This window comes from Nomascus leucogenys, chromosome 4, assembly GCF_006542625.1.
Source record: "Nomascus leucogenys isolate Asia chromosome 4, Asia_NLE_v1, whole genome shotgun sequence".
NCBI classification, from domain to species: domain Eukaryota; kingdom Metazoa; phylum Chordata; class Mammalia; order Primates; family Hylobatidae; genus Nomascus; species Nomascus leucogenys.
This window is the reverse complement of record NC_044384.1, coordinates 117,632,043-117,650,086: the sequence shown is the minus strand read 5'-3', so window position 1 is coordinate 117,650,086 and position 18,044 is coordinate 117,632,043. Positions and strand designations below refer to the sequence as shown.

The following is an 18,044-nucleotide window of genomic DNA, read 5'->3' as shown; positions in this document are numbered from 1 at the left end:
GTCTCAGCCCTTGAGTCAGCCATTTCTCTAAGGAGCACTTGGCTCCTTTTAATGCAAAAGATCATCTGGGCAGTAGGTGTGCTTATTGCTACTGTGAAGTGTTACTGCTTATAGGCCCTCTTAGCATATACATTTAGGAAATACATACTTACACATTTATACTTGTTTTTATTTCACTCTGCTACCTTTAAAAAATGAGTTAAAAAACTAGCTGGGTGCGGTGACATGCACCCGTAGTCCTGGCAACTCAGGGGCTGAAGTGGGCAGATTGCTTGAGCCTGGGAGTTCAAGGTTACCATGTACTATGATTGCGCTACTGTACTGCAGCCTGGGCAACAGAATGATACCCTGTCTGTAAACAAGCAAAAAAAGTTCACATTGATATCTCCAGTTCCAGTTTAAAACTGTGGAGTTATTCTAACCTTCTGTCTTCTCATATTTGTGGATTTTTTTTTTTGTTTTTTTGAGACAGGTCTTGCCCAGGCTGGAGTACAGTGGTGCTATCTTGGCCCACTGCATCCATGACCTCCAGATCAAGTGATCCTCCCACCTCAGCCTCATGAGTAGCTGTGACCACAGGTGTGCGCCACCATGCCTGGCTAATGTTTGTATTTTTAGTAGAGACAGGGTTTCGCTGTGTTGCCTAGGTTGGTCTCGAACTCTGGGCTCAAGTGATCCACCTGCCTCAGCCTCCCAGGGTGCTAGGATTACAGGCGTGATCCACTGTGCCTGGCCCTTTCAGGTATTTGTATCTCTGACCTTGAGAAACTTGGCTTCCATTATCTTCAATGTATTTACTTAATTGCGTAGTTTTTCCTGTTTATAACCAAACTCATAGCCATGCCAGCCAAAAGCTTGGTCTTAGATATGTTGCCCACTCCTGCTGAAAATTTGCCCCCAGAAATAATCATTACAAAAATACCCCTGATGAAGGGGTGGGGGAAGTATAAGGGAAAAAGGAAAGGCGGAAAGCTTAGAGGCCAGTTAGAAAGCTTGGCCTGACCCCTTTCTCCTCCTTTCCCTGCCAGACTTGCTGACTGACAGCTCACCCTGATGGGGGGGGAAGACTGCTTTATATTTTGTGATCATTCTGGCTGCTATGCAGAAAACAGTTTGGAAAGAATGAGAAAGGAGATGGAGAGATTGTCTACGAAACTTGAATTTCTAGCTGAAAGACAGTCATAGCTTTGATGTGCTGTGTGGCAGTGCTGGAGATAGATAGAGATGGGCTTACCCAAAACATTTGAACGTTGGTAAACCTGTTTTTAATTGGCAGTTTACCAGAGATACTAATTTGTCTAATGGATACAAACTTATTTATTTTAGTAAGAAATAGTATTTTTAAGAAATATTTTGGTTTTCGGAGCAGATGTTAGTTTGCTTTTAGCCAATAACAGTTGATAAATATTTTTCTGTGGTGGTGGGTATGAGTTTTTGTTCATGGTTTTTCACTGCATATATTTTTTAAACTTCTGGTTTATGTATGAAAAGACTTTTTTCATGTAAAATAGCTGCTCAAAGTAAGCATGAATAATTTTTGCATCATTTTAAACCAGTTGTAATTACATAAATGCATGTAATATTTAGCTCTGGTAATTATTAATTCTGCTCTATTTTTTAGATATTATGATCAGATTTGTTCTATTGAACCCAAATTCCCATTTTCTGAAAATCAGGTAAGTCATTAATTCTGTCTTAAAATTATATGGTAATAGCACCCATTTCCTTCTGCCAATATCTTCACTGTCTTTAGAGTTTTATGAGATAGTGTTATAAAAATAGGAGCTTTTAGGTCTGTCTGATGCGAATATATGTGCTTCTGAAGAAAGAATCTCCTGGAATTCTGTTCATGTCATTCTTCAGTCACTTCTGGGGCTCATGTAGAGCAATGGTTTGTTTGTTTTTTTTTGGACTTCATTTTATGTCAGTAGGATCTATTGACTGATTAATCTATTGTGTCCTTCCCTTTGACTTTTTCAGAATTAGGAAGGAAACTGCACAATTCAGGAATTATTAGTCTCAGTTTATGTGCTTTAAAAATTATTTGCACAAGTTACATTTGCATGTGAAAGTTGCAAATGGTGTTTTGATTAAATGCTAATTACATGAATGTCAACTTTATTTTCTCCTTAAAGGCTAGATGTTGAAAATGCTGATAATTTCTTATTGTTTTACTTTGGAGATTGGATAAAGATTTTAAAATTAGTGATACTTTTAAATTTTAAAATAGTTATAAGAAAAGTACTTTAAACATTCTTGTCCTAAAGTTTTTACAGGTGAAATAATTATATGTTGAGGTTTCCTTTAAAATATTCCTGGAAAAAAAGTGTAGGTGGCTGGAGGCAGGGCAAGTTGGGAGGTAGATGAACCAAGAAGGGCAAAAGACTAAAGCTGCTGATGGATATACTGGAGTTCATTCTCTTTATTCTCTTCAGTTTTTCTGTATGTTTGAAAATTTCCCTAATCAAGAATTTAGAAATTTTTGTATTAGATTGCAATAAATAATTTAAATGAGGTTTATTTCTTTCTAATCTTTGTATGTGATAACACATATTTCAGGAGCAGAGAGAGTTTTTTAATAAAGTAAACATTTAATTTTCATGTAGCATACAGAAAAGTGAACAAATCATGGGTATAGCTTGAATCTTACAAAGTGAATATGCCTGTATAACCACCACCTAGATAAATAAATAAAATATTAACCCATCCCCCAAAATAACCATTCTCGTACTTTTGTCATCATGGAATAGTTTTTAATTTCATCTTCTAGGAAACCTGTAGTACTTACTTTTGTTTCCCTTGCTTCACTTGGCTTATTTGACAAGCATCTACTACTTATTTTGTTACGTTAAAGTCATTGTGTGTTTATAAAGATGAATAAGATAGTGTTTATGACTACCAAGGCAGAACGACCATTTGAAATATCCCAGTGCCAGTATTTTACTTTTTTTAAATTTCAATTTAAAAGGAGAAGGAAAGGAAGTTGGGTGGTTATAGGAGATAATATTTTGAGCTTTTGTCCTTTTTTTATGGTGGATTTTTCTTCAAAGAAGACCTAATATTTAATGAGATTCAGGAAGGTAACGTAATTTTCTGTTTTCTTTCATTCTGTCCAGATCTGCTTGACATTTACCTGGAAGGATGCTTTTGATAAAGGTTCACTGTTTGGAGGCTCTGTAAAACTGGGTATGTAATTTTTAATAAAAGTGATAGGAAAATTGGTCTAACTACTTTGCATTATGTTTAGTTTTTAAAATTGTTACCTAATGACTCTTTGTAAATACTAAAGTTTTTTACATCTCATTCTCTTTTTAACTTCAACTTTTAATGCAATTTTGAAATATTTGTAGAGAGCCCATGCCTTGCCAGGCACTGTCCTAGTTATAAAAATGAATAAAACCGATGTACTTAGTTGTTGGGAAGATAGTTGATAATTTAAAAGTGTAATATGTAATATAAGCCTATGAACAAACTCACGGAAGCATATATGAGGAAGAAAGTAATTCTACCTTTTGAAAGTAGACAGTGTTTGAGTTAGGCCTTGAAGGATGGATTTGTAGAAAATAATATTACAGATACAAAATCATAACCATAGGTCAGAAGGGTGAGGACTTTTGATCTACCAGCTCCAGCAAGATAACCTCTCTGTGCCTTAATTTTCTTTTCTGTGAAATGGAGATAATACTGTTTATCTCATTGGATTCTTTTTTTTTTTTTGAGACAGTTTTTCTCTTGTTGCCCAGGATGGAGTGCAGTGGCACGATCTTGGCTCACTGCAACCTCTGCTTACTGGGTTCAAGTGATTCTCCTATTCTCCTGCCTCAGCTGGGATTACAAGCACCCACCACCACACCCGGGTAACTTTTTTAGTAGAGACGGGGTTTCACCATGTTGGCCAGGCTGGTCTCGAACTCCCGACCTTAGGTGATCCACCCACCTCGGCCTCCCAAAGTGCTGGGATTACAGCTGTGAGCGCCTGGCCTATTCCATTGGATTCTTATGTGGATTAAATGAGTGAATACATGTAAAGTCCTAAGAACAGTGCTTTATTAGCTGCAATGAATAATTATATTATTATATAACATTGTAATGTATATATGATAGATGTATATTATATGTATATACAATGTATATGATATACATATGTATATATGTATTTGTATATATGTATTATATATGCATATATAATGTATATACATATGCATATATAATGTGTATTACATATGCATATATAATGTGTATTACATATGCATATATAATGTGTATTACATATGCATATATAATGTGTATTACATATGCATATATAATGTGTATTACATATGCATATAATGTGTATTACATATGCATATATAATGTGTATTATATATAATGTGTATATATGTATTTATGCATATATGTATTATGTATATATGTATTTATGCATATATAATGTATTATATATGCACATATAATGTATTATATATGCATATATAATGTGTATTATATATGCATATAAAATGTGTATGCATATAAAATGTGCATTATATATGCATATATATGCATATATAATGTGTATTATATATAACGTGTATTATATATAATGTGTATTATATATACATATATAATGTGTATTATATATAATGTGTATTATATGCATATATAATGTGTATTGTATATGTATGTATAATGTGTATTGTATATGTATGTATATATGTATATATAATGTGTATTATGTATATAATATATGTATGTATGTATATATGTATATAATATGTATTATATACATATACACACATGGGTATATAATATGTATTATATACATATACACACGTGTGTATATAATATGTATTATATACATATACACACGTGTGTATATAATATGTATTATATACATATAATATACACACGTGTGTATATAATATGTATTATATACATATACACATATGTATATATACTTACATATACATACGTATATAGTATATATTTGTATGCATATATACATACATACATTTATGTGTATGTATAATATATAATATGTATACTATATGTATATATTCATATATTATACATATATGTATATATTATATAATATATAAGAAATATAATATGTATATATACACATGTATTATATATAAGTATGTATAATATGTCTTATGGTATATCCTTTTTATAGTATACATATTCATTATATAAGGTATGCTATAATGTATACTATATACCTTATAAGATATAGATATATAATATGTATTATATAGTATGTGCATACCATATACATACATATATCTATATATCTTATATAAGGTTTATACTTATATATAGGTGAGGAAATGGAAATATATATTTTATAGTAGATATTATATATAATGTTAATTTAATAATAATTATTGTTATGGCTTTTAACTATAGGTTGAATTGGGGATTATGGAGGGTGATGGTATTAGCAGATTGTGAAGAGTTGCAAATATTATGCTCCTGACTTTGTACTTTTCCCTCTTATATAATAATAGTGCATGTTTATTGGGCATTTATTTTACCCAGGCACTCTGGAAGGGACTTTATAAATAATCTTACTGAATTCTCCAATAGCTTAATGAGGAAAAGGCACTATTATTGCCAGTTGAACAAACTGGTTTAGAAAGATTACGTGATTTTCTGAAGTCATATGGTTAGGATTTAATAAAGCTGGAATATGAATCTAGAAGGCCTAACTCCTGGGACTAGAGAGAGAAACAGACCAGTTAGGAGACTGATGAGAGATGATGAGGCTAGATAAGCTAGTGTGTGCGAGTCACAGAAGAGAGGGATTTCAGACTTTTCAGAGGTGAAGTTGACTGAATTTGCTGACTACCAGTCAGAAGGAAGAGTAGGAGTTGAGGCTTGACTCTGAGATTTAATAAGTTGGTTTGACCTGTTGGATATTTATTCCTCTTAGTAGAAAGGTTGAGTCTGATTTTTCTGTGTTACGTCTGGGTAGACGTTTCTCTGGCATTTTGAAATAAAGGATTTAAAGCTCAGAAGAGAAAGATATATACATTCGGGAACAATTATTAGGTGATAATAAATTTATTCCTTCTGGCAGATAATTGACTGAGAAAGGTATCAAAGTCAGAGCTAAGTAATATAACATTCAGGGGAAATAGAGGAAGAGGTTCTGGGAATGAGGTTGAGAAAAAGCTTTCATATCTTACAGGAACCAGGGTAAAATAGAGATGTGAAGGAATGCCAGAAGAGTTTCAAAGATGATGTGGTCCAGTGGTTCCCAAACCTGGCTGCGTATTAGTATTACCTGGGAAAAATGTTAAAGGTTTATCTTTAAAGATGAAGATACAGAGTGCCAGATGTGATAGGAGAAAGTTTTGGAGTAGGGCACTGGAATTAGTATCTTTGGAAATATCTCCAGGTGGCCGGGCGCAGTGGCTCACGCCTGTAATCCCAGCACTTCGGGAGGCTGAGGCAGGTGGATCACGAGGTCAGGAGTTTGAGATTATCCTGACCAACATGGTGAAATACTGTCTGTACTAAAAATACAAAATTAGCCAGGTGTAGTGGCGCACGCCTTGTAATCCCAGCTACTCAGGAGGCTGAGGCAGGAGACTCACTTGAACCTGGGAGGCAGAGGTTGCAGTGAGCCGAGATCGTGCCATTGCACTCCAGCCTGGGCGACAGAGCGAGATTCCGTCTAAAAAAAAAAAAAAAAAAAAGGAAAATATATCCAGGTGATTCTGATGATCATCCCAGGTCCAGGCTGGAACATCCTTGACAGAGTCATTGTGGCAGAACTCAAGTCATGTAAGGTTGGAGAAGTCACTGGATTTAGCAGAGAGAAGTTTCTCTTGGAGTATCCTGAAGAAGCATCAGATTGAGGGGTGAATGGGAGTTGAGGGAATGAAAACAGTAAATGTGGGTTGCTCATTTCAGGAAATCTACAGTAAAGATTTGGGGACAAAGGGAGCGTCATTCTGAGAGGGAGCTAAGGTGAAGAAAAGGATTTTTAGTGTTGTTATGACTTAAGAAATTTGGTAGGCTGAGAATAAGGAGCAGGTGGCAGGAGAACTAGGAGACACTTGAGTGATGAATTCAAGTATCCAGAAAAACTGGGAAGCAAAAAATCAGATCATAAAGCAGGAGGTGGTTCATCAAGGCATTTCTAGTAGCAAAAATTGTTAATTAAATGTCCTTCAGTAATGTCTTGGTTAAATAAAAGGCTACTCATTCATTTGAATATTGTGTACTTTTGGAATACTAAGAATAAAAATGCATATATGTATTTGTTGATATGTAAAGCTATATCAACAAAATATTGAATAAAAGGCCTGCCTTAGTTCAGAGTTGTTGCATTGTACAACTCTAGGGTCCCCTGAGTTGGGCTCCTTGGGACACTCCTCATAAGGAACCCAGAGTAATTCTTCCTCGAGTTGTGCATTGCAGGCAACTCGAGTGTGGTATAGTATCCACTTTGTGAAAAGTTATGTGTGTGAATGTGTATGTAGTTATTTGTGAGATACCAAAAAATAAATTCTGGTTAACTCTGGAAGATGAGATCTTGGGTGATTTTTAATTATTTTTTTGTAGTTTAGAAAAATTGTTTGAATTTTAGAAAGCTGTTATTTTCATGAGTTATTTTCATTTTGAAAAACTTAGAGGCTGGAAGTGGCGGCTCGTGCCTGTAATCCCAGTACTTGGGGAGGCCGAGACAGGCGGATCACTTGAGCCCAGGAGTACAAGACCAGCTTGGGGAACAGAGGAAACTCTGTCTCTACAAAAAATTAAAAAATTAGCCAGACATGGTGGCATGTACCTGTAGTTCTAGCTGTTTAGGGGGTGGAGGTGAGAGGATTGCTTGGGCCTGGAGGTTGAGGCTGCAGTAAGCCATGATCACGCCACTGTACTTCAACCTGGGTGACAGAGTGACACCTTGTCTCAAAAGAAAAAAAAAAATGAAAAAGAGCAAGTAAGAAACAAGAATACAGTTAAATACTTAGAAAGTCATCTTTGAGAAAAGGAAAATTATATATTGTTTTGAAAACCTGGTTTAAGTTTAGATGGATAAAAGAAAATAAAGGAAAAAAGATAAAATAGCTCTTATATGTAAAATCTCATAAAAGTTCTTATACATGAGAAATTGTCAAAATAAAATGAGAGACTACAGTCTGGTATGATAATATCTATGGGCAACATAATAGACTGAGATATGTATCTGATATATAAACAGTTTACTTTTATTTCTTGTTTGGAATATATTTCATTCTTTTTTTTTTTTTTTTTTTTTTTGAGAACAGTCTTGGTCTGTTGCCCGGGGTGGATGGAGTGCAGCGGCATGATCTCGGCTTGCTGCAACCTCTGCCTCTGAGGTTCAAGTGATTCTCGTGCTCCAGCCTCCTGAGTAGCTGGGATTACAGGCATGCACCACCACGCCTGGTGAATTTTTGTATTTTTAGTAGAGGCAGGGTTTCACCATGTTGGCCAGGCTGGTCTCGAACTCCTGGCCTCAAGAGCTCCGCCCACCTTGGCCTCCCAAAGTGCTGGGATTACAGGTGTGAACCACCATGCCTGGCTGATATTTAATTTTGTTCCTTGCTCTCTCCTGCCACACTGGCCTAATGTATATAGTTATTGAATTAATTAAAATTATATTCAGAACTTGAAGGCATTGATCCCTTGCTTTTTTTTTTCTTTTTTTTTTGGTAGGGAGTCTCACTCTGTTGCTAGACTGGAGTGCAGTGGCGTGATCTCAGCTCACTGCAACCTCTGCCTCCAAGGTTCAAGTGATTCTCCTGCATCAGCTTCCCGAGTAGCCGGGACTACAGGCGCGCGCCACCACGTCCAGCTACTTTTTGTACTTTTAATAGAGACAGGGTTTCACCATGTTGGCCAGAATGGTCTTGTTCTCTTGACCTCGTGATCTGCCCGCCTCAGCCTCCCAAAGTGCTGAGATTACAGGCATGAGCCACTGCACCTGGCCAATCCCTTGCCTTTTAGTATCTAGTGTTACTGATGAAAAGTCTGATTTTTGTTATTTTATAAGTGATCTGTTTCTTTGCTCTTGGGAATATTTTTACAGTCTTCTCTTTATCTTTCATGTTTAGAAATCTCAAAAGACTTAATGGGATTTCATTTTATTTGTGTGTAGGGCATTTCTTTTTGGCCCTTTTAGTTTGAACACGTATCTCCCTTAAGCTCTGGGAAGTTTTCTTATATTTCTTTGATAATTTTCTTGTCTCTTTTGTCTCTCTTTCTTTGGAATACTTTATTAGATGTTGGTTGTTCTGAGTTCACTCATAATTTTTATATTTTTTCTTGACTTTGTTCTTTCTGAGAGATTGCCTAGATATTAATTTTAAAACTTGAAAAAAAGTTTTTTTCCTTCCTCCGCCCTTAAAACTTTTGAAAAAAGTTTAACAATCAAGTTTTTAATTTTTAGAAGCTTTTTCTTATTAATTAAAAAAATCCTTTTCTTTTGTGGATGTACCATCTTTGAATCTCTTTAAGGAATGCTAATTGTGATCTTTGGAATATTATCGTTTATGACTGGAATTGTCTTTATTTATTTTGGGCTTAGTTTTTCAGTTCACATTGCTCTTCATTTATTTTGCTGCAGGCTTTTTTCACAACCTGTTTACTTTAGATTTTCCATATATTTAATAAAGTAGGTTAGAGTAGCTGGTGTTTATGTCTGCTTTAGTTTAGAATGAGGAGACTAGAATTGGTTTGGAAGCAAGTTGAAAACTGGGGTTTATTACATAGGAGGCCACCAAAGTACTGTAACAAGGAGGGCTTTACTTTATGGTACTACTCTGTGGCACAAACATGCAAATGTAGTGTTGTTCTGATTCTCCTAGATTGGTTTGTTCAGTGTTTTTTGTAAGGAGCCTTATTTTGCCTGGTGGTCAATGCCTTGCACATTATGCAAGATCTTGATTGAATTCTGTAAGTAATAGGGAGCTATTGTAGATTTTTAAAAGTTATTTTTCAATTGTGATACAATATACACAATATGCCTTCTTAACCATTGTAAGTGTACACTTCAGTGGTATTAAGTACATTCACATTATTGAGCAAACATCGACTCGAGAACTCTTCTTCACCTTACAAAACTGAAACTCTGCCCAGTAAATGATAACTTCACAGACTGGGGGGCGGTGGCTCATGCCTGTAATCCCAGCATTTTGGGAGGTTGAGGTGGGAGGATTGCTTGAACCAACGAGTTCAAGACCAGCCTAGGCAACATAGTGAGTCCCTGTCTCTACAAAAGATACAAAAATTAGCTGGATGTGGTGGCCTGTGCCTGTAGTCCCAGCTACTCAGGAGGCTGAGGCAGGAGGATTGATTGTACCCAAGAGGTGGAGGCTGCAGTGAGTGTGATTGCAGTAGTGCACTCCAGCCTGGGTGACAGAGTGAGACCCTGTCTCAAAAGAAGAAAAAACAATTATAATGTCCCATTCTTCCCGCCCCTCTCAACCCTTGGCAACTAGCATTCTTTCAGTCTCTGAATTTAACTGTAGGTACCTCATACAAGTAGAGTCATAGACTGCATTTAAAAAAAATTTCACAACATGAAATTTATTATCTTAATCATTTTTAAGTGTACAGTTCACTAATGTTGGGTGTATTTCACGTTGTTGTAAAATACATCTCCAGAACTTTTTCATCTAGCAAATCTGAAATAATGTACTAATTGAACAACAATCCCCCTCCCCCTACCACCATCCCTGATAACCATCATTCTGATTTCTGTCTCTATGAATTTCATTACTCTAGGTAACTCATATAAGTGGAATCATACAATATTTGTCTTTTTGTGACTGACTTATTTCATTTAGCTTAATGTCCTCAAGATTCATCTGTGTTATAGCATATGATTTCCTTCTTGTTTAAGGCTCACTAATATTCCATTGTATGTATATACCACATTTTGTTTATATATTCATCAGATCGCAGACACTTGGGTTGCTTTCATGTTTGGCTTTGTGAATAATGCTGCTATGAACATGGGCATACATATATCTCTTTGAGACTCTGCTTTCATTTTTTTGGGGGTATATACCCAAAAGTGGAATTGCTGGATAAAATAGCAATTCTATTTTTAATATTTTGAGGACCCGCCATATTGTTTTCCACAGTAGTTGCACTTTTTTTAATTTTAATTTTTTATTTTGAGACAGGGTCTCGCTCTGTCGCTCAGGCTGGAGTATAGTGGCATGATCATAGCTCACTGCAGCCTTGAACTCCTGGGCTCTAGTGGTCCTCCTGCCTCCGAGTAGCTAGGACTATAGACATGCACCACCATACCTGGCTGTTTAAAAACAATTTTTTTTTTTTTTTTTTGTAGAGATGGGGTCTTGCTGTGTTGCTCAGGCTGACCTCAAACTCTTGGCTTCAAGAGATCCTCCTGCCTCAGCCTACTAAAGTGCTGAGAGTACAGGAGTGAGCCACCATGCCCAACCACGAGTTTGCATTCCCGCCAACAGTACAGGAAGGTTCCAGTTTGTCTATATCTTCATCAATGCTTATTTTCTGTTTGTTTTTTAATAGGAGCTATCCTAAGTGGATGTGAGGTGTGTAGATTTTTTTTTTTTTATCAGAGTTGGGTTTTAGCCCAGCGAATCTGCTAGCCCTTTGAGAAATGTATTTGCATGAGGGAGTAAAGCATAAGGCCAGCTAAGAGGTAATTGCATTGACTTAGATTTGTGGTAATGAGGAACTGGTTTGATTGTGGTGGGACAATGCGATTTTGAGAGGTGATGGAAAAATGGAAATAATTTATTCAAATTTAAGAAACTGAGAGAAATGACATGAAAATGACTTTTACATTTGAATTTGATTGTAATAGAAATGTGGAAGTAAAGGGAAGGAGAGAAAGAATAACTTACTGTTCTTTAGCGTTTTAGGTGATGGGAATATTGTTGTGGAAATAAATATGCCTGTAAGGGCAGCTTGTAATATGGGAGCATATGACAGCAAGAAAACAGGTCTGGGATGATAGAGGTCATAGTATTTCTCTTTGAAACATTTGTTTTCTTTAGAAAAAATAATCTGACGAATTTTTCTTTCTCAATTTTTTACAGCTCTTGCAAGCTTAGGATATGAAAAGAGCTGTGTGTTGTTCAATTGTGCAGCCTTAGCTAGCCAAATTGCAGCAGAACAGAACCTGGATAATGATGAAGGATTGAAAATCGCTGCTAAGCATTACCAGGTATGCAGAAAAGTAGTTACTACAATAATGATCAACACTAAATTGGATTAAGTGGAAAATAATTTGCATTTAGGTTTATACATACTTCTTACGCAACAGATGTTTTCTTAAACGAATGCACTTTTAAAATGAATTGATTCTTACTGTTGAAGCCCTTAGATAAACTGTCTATAGACCAGGTCTGTTATTCCTCATTGTTTTATACCCAGCACCTAGCACAGTGCCTGGCACGTAATAGAGGCTCAATAATCGTTGGTTGAAGAAATTATGAAATGTCTGAGGTTTCGTCTCAGGCATTTAGGGTAAATCCATTTTAAATAAATTACCTAATTAAAAAAATTTGTACATTCTTTTCATATGTTTTCTTAGAGTGAGACACACTTGAAATTTCACTGTTGTTACAAAAATAAAGACAAGAAATTGGCAAGAAAATAAAATTTTAACTTTGAGACTTGTGGAGAGGTCATATTTTAATGTGGTCAGACATAATGTCCCTAAGTTGCCTAATCTATTTTACGTACTAATCATTTACTAATATGGCATGTTATTTTGTGGCAGTTTATTTAATTTAATTAATTAATTAATTAATTAATTTTGAGATGGAGTCTCGCTCTGTTGCCCAGGCTGGAGTGCAGTGGTGCAATCTCGGCTCACTGCAAGCTCCGCCTCCTGGGTTCACGCCATTCTCTTGCCTCAGCCTCCTGAGTAGCTGGGACTACAGGCATCCGCCACCTCGCCGGGCTAATTTTTTTTGTATTTTTGGTAGAGATGGGGTTTCACTGTGTTAGCCAGGATGGTCTTGATCTCTTGACCTCGTGATCCACCCACCTCGGCCTCCCAGAGTGCTGGGATTACAGGTGTGAGCCACCACGCCCGGCCAGCAGTTGTTTATTATTTATTCAGCTTTTTTTTGTTTTGATTAAAACAACAGTAAATGATCAGTGTTAAGTAATATATATAAAATCATGTTGTAATTTTATATTACTTTCTAATTTACAAAGTGTTTTCATGTACATTATTTGACTCTCAGATAAACCTTGTGATATATGTCATATAATGTCATTCCCATTTTACATACGAGGAGACTAAAGGTCAGAAGTCTTAATAGAGCAGTCCATTTGGGTTTCAGTAGTTCTGATTCCAAATTTCATGTAATTCCAAATGTCCTTCCACTGTTTCACCCCCAAACCTCCCATGAAATTTGCTTGTCTCAGAGGTAGTCTGCTTTTTCCCGTTGTTTATATTTAGGGGAGAGGTGAGTGATGCTATTCTGAGAAAGTAAAAGGAAAATACACCTTAAGCAAACAACATGCTCCAAATTGTGGCTTGCCTTACAGTTTTGAATGGGCATAGATGACAAACATAATGCATACGCTATTTCTTTTTGAGGCTATACATGGCAAATATTTTAAAATGTGAAAACGAGCCGGGCGTGGTGGCTCACGCCTGTAATCCCAGCACTTTGGGAGGCCGTGGTGTGTGGATCACGAGGTCAGGAGTTCCAGACTAGCCTGGCCAACATGGTGAAACCTGTCTGTACTAAAAATAGAAAAATTAGCTGGGTGTGGTGGTGGGCACCTGTAGTCTGAGCTACTCGGGAGGCTGAGGCAGGAGAATCGCTTGAACCCAGGAGGCGGAGGTTGTAGTGAGCTCAGATTGTGCCATTGCACTGTAGTCTGGGCAACAAGAGCAAGACTCTGTCTCAAAATAAATAAAATAAAGTAGTGGAAACGAAGTAAAATTTTATTTAGCTTTTGGTTAACTGTAACTCAGTTAATTGGTATATGAGATTTTAGAAAGGTCATTCTGAATTATGAAAGAAACATTCCATTCTGTGAGGGTTCACAGCAGGGCACCTGGTATCATGGAAAGATAACTGGTGGTATTAGACCTAGGTCCTTGTCTAGGCTGCTTGCCACCCAGAAGCTTTGTGCCATTGGGCAAGTTCTTTAACCTCTGTAGTACCTCCAGTTCCTTATCTGTAAATGAGAGACTCAGACACCTTGCTGTTCTAGACTTTGATTCACTAGTTTACTAAACAAGTTCAGTTGTTCATTCCTAGCAGATACTCTAGTCTTACAATACTTAATGACTGCAGAAACATGCTGTTCATTTTAATACATTTGACTTTGAGTTTTCTCTGTGTTGTCTATTTATCTAACTCATGACACCTTTTTTTTTTCTTTTTTGAGATGGAGTCTCGCTCTGTTGCCCAGGCAGGAGTACAATGGCGTGATCTTGGCTCACTGCAACCTGCGCCTCCTGGGTTCAAGCGATTCTCCTGCCTCAGCCTCCCGAGCAGCTGGTATTACAAGTGTGTGCCATCACGCCCAGCTAATTTTTGTATTTTTAGTAGAGACGGGGTTTCATCATGTTGGCCAGGCTGGTCTTGAACTCCTGACCTCAGGTGATCCGCCTGCCTCAGCCTCTCAAAGTGCTGGGATTACAGGCATGAGTCACCACACCCGGCCAACTCATGACACCTTTTAATCCCAGACTGATTTATTTCTTTTTCTTAGTATAATTTGTTTCATAAAAGCAAAGTTAGTATTAACAAAATATAATTGAGATGAAAAATCTGATGGGGAACATTTCACTAGTGAGCTCTGAAGGCCAGGCAGAAATCACTAGCAATGGGTAGTAATGCTGTTCCTCAGAGGACTAGGTGTATGTACTATTTGGGGTGTCCCCTAACTATGTCATGTTTAATTATTTGAAAGATGAATTTGTTTGGGACCAAAGCAAGAGCATTGCAGTACTAAAAATATTTTAATGTTTATCCCTGCCTGTATTCTCATGTTAATTTTGAGGAAGTATATCTAAAAATAGCTTAAATCAGATTGTTCCATTAGTTTACTTTGTTTTTCCTTGTAATTTACTTTTAATCTTTGTTAAATCTCTTGTTATGCTATAGAGTTTTAGAAAGATAACCTTATTGTCTGTAGGTCAGATGTTTTAGATTGGTTTTACATAATATAAAAATTTAAATATATTAACTGTTCACTGAGTTAACATTTGAAATGACTTTTATATGTAACAGTAGGAAATTAAGTCTTGCTGAGTTCCTATAGATTTTAAAGAAATTCTTTTTCCCCCCTTTAGTTTGCTAGTGGTGCCTTTTTACACATTAAAGAGACGGTTTTATCTGCCTTAAATCGAGAGCCTACCGTGGACATCTCTCCAGATACTGTTGGGACCCTCAGTCTGATTATGCTGGCACAGGCTCAAGAAGTATTTTTTTTAAAAGCCACAAGAGGTAACTCCAATTTGTCTTTTTGTTGCGTGTGAAAAGAAGTGATAAGGCTTTTAAATTAAGAAAGTGATTAGAATGTAATATGTTCAATGTTGAGCTTTCCTTCTTGAACTTGATACATGGATTATAGAAAATTTTCAGCTATCCTTTTCTGAATTTGTGGCACAAATGCACATTTAAGAATGTAGGCTGTGTTTGAAATCATGAAATGGATCTTTAGTAATTGTCTTTCAACACTCCATTCTGGAATAGTATTTATGTATGTTTTTAACATGTCAGACATTTATTCGCAAATATTTATTGGGTACTTACTCTGTGCCAGTCACTGTTCTAGTTTCTAGATAAACGGAGTTAGAAAACAACCTTACGTTTTGGCGATGGGAGAGATGATAAGCAAGAATTAAGTAGACAGGATAATTTCATAAATAATTGCTATAAGATTTCAGAAATAATTGCTATAAAAAATAAGAATTATATGATAGTGGCTGGTGGTATGGTTATGGGATAGGGATGTAGGGGAAGCTGGGCTAATTTTAGATTCATTAGTCAAGAAGCCTTTCTTTCAGGAGGTCCTCTTTAAAGTAGACCTAAATGACAAGAAGGAGTCGTCCAGGCATAGTCCCTGGCCCTGGGAATAAGGGAATAAGAATAATTCTTGTAAGGCATATAAGTTAGCATGAGAGATTGAAATATGGGCTGAATATGTAATATGGGCTGAAATTGAAAATAAGAGATAAGTCATCATGTGGAAGAAATAGGAATTGGAATACTTTTTTCTTTTAAAATAACAGCTTATATTGAGATATAATTTATATACACTAAAGTTCACCCTTTCTAAATATACAACATAAAATTTTTAGTATATTCACAGAGTTTTGATTACCACTATCTTATTTTAGAACATTACCATCATCCCAAAAAGAAGCTGTGTACCCATTAGTATTCACTCCTCACTCCCCTTTTCCCCACTGCTGGCAACCACTAATCTATTTTGTCTGTTTTAAATTTTGTGCAGAAAATGTGATTTCATCAAGAAAGATGTTTTAAGATGCGTGTACAAACTTGTGATCTCAGTGTTTATACTGAGACATGTCAGATTAGCTCATATTTATTTTAATTATAATGGTCAATTTCATATTGTATTCCAGATAAAATGAAAGATGCCATCATAGCTAAATTGGCTAATCAGGCTGCAGATTATTTTGGTGATGCTTTCAAACAGTGTCAATACAAAGATACCCTCCCCAAGGTCAGTTATTGTTTTTATAAACACTTGCTTACTTTGCATGTGGAAATATTTAGACTTTTTTGTGTGTAAGAAGCAAGTTGAAACTCATAAAGAAATTTGAAGTTTTAGTAGAGTTATCTGAAGTATATAGTAAAAATAGTTTTTTTTTTTAATTTAAGATGCATGAACAATTCTTTTATATTTAGGGGATGCCTTTGCCTTTACCTTTTACTAAACTTGTTTTTCCAAGCTAGAACTCTTTCTGGAAAATGTTGACCATCTGTTTTCAATACTTTTATCAAATCAAGGCATTGTGTAGTTCTGAATCATTGGTGATTTGGTACAAGCATGTATACTTGAGCATGTTGATTATTCACACTTTTAATTATTGTCCTGTTTTCTTAAAGATGAGTCTTAAAGCGCAAAAACAGACATAAAGAAAAAAGGAAAAGAAAACTTAAAAAATTCATCTGATACTTTGATTAGAATTCAGTTTTGCGAACAGGGATAAAAAATTGGGCTGCTAATGGACAGCTAAGGAAAAGCAACCATCTTAAACCACATATCACAGGAAGTATAATGTTTCAATGTAAACCTTTCTGAAGTGAAAATTGAAAAGACTATTCAGTGATGATCATTTGTTAATGACAAAGCAAATCACTAGTAAATTTGGAATGATTAATAAAGAAAACTTAAAGATTGAGTGAAATATATGTTTCAACTACTTCCTTCAGAAATGTTCAAGGAATTAGTTTCATCATATGGTATCTGTTACATGATTTTTTTTGGTAGGGGAACTTATTGATTTATAAGTCATATTCAGGAATCTTTGTACATTAAAAAATTGCAGACAACTTGGGGGTGAAGTAAAAATGCACATAAGTGCATTAACAGTACTTCTTACTCAGAAAATGATCAATAAGGAATTAATGTAATGATTCCTGGGGATTTAAGATACACCAAGAGCCTAGTAGAAATTTGCCCAGGACTCTTGGGCATTAACAGCCTTCCTCTTAAAAAGAGACTTGGGATCTCCTCTCATGTTTTTTTCATCTGAAAGACCTCATGTTCAGCTGCACAGTGTTCCGTTACATCCTGTTGGGCCATTAGTTCAGTCCTGTCATGGAGAGAAGAAAGTCACCTACAAAGACTTGGAAGCTACCTCTGCAGCATTCCTGGTATTCCTTGAAAATCTCCTGTTTCAGAACCAAGTTGCTCCAGCCTTACCCTGAGAACTGGCATGAGTGTAGTTTGAAATTTAGATGTCTTTTATTTTTTCCTTTTTACTAATAAAGCTCATAAGGTATTTTCATATTCTAGTTATAAAACTGAAATGTCTGCAAGTAGTGATCCAGGAAGGTAGGAAATTATTCCCTGGGAGACAGGAAAGC

General features: G+C 35.9%; 1 protein-coding gene across 2 annotated transcripts in view; it reads left to right on the top strand.

The window, feature by feature from the left end:
- The window catches only part of PDCD6IP (programmed cell death 6 interacting protein), a 71,127-nt gene that overhangs the window by 11,978 nt on the left and 41,105 nt on the right, over nucleotides 1-18,044 (top strand). For both annotated transcript variants that reach the window (XM_012497865.2, XM_003256838.4), the window contains exons 2-6: nucleotides 1,622-1,676; nucleotides 3,117-3,186; nucleotides 12,045-12,172; nucleotides 15,275-15,428; nucleotides 16,574-16,674. In XM_012497865.2, the coding sequence (XP_012353319.1) occupies nucleotides 1,622-1,676; nucleotides 3,117-3,186; nucleotides 12,045-12,172; nucleotides 15,275-15,428; nucleotides 16,574-16,674 (508 nt within the window). The remainder of the gene's footprint in view (nucleotides 1-1,621; nucleotides 1,677-3,116; nucleotides 3,187-12,044; nucleotides 12,173-15,274; nucleotides 15,429-16,573; nucleotides 16,675-18,044) is intronic.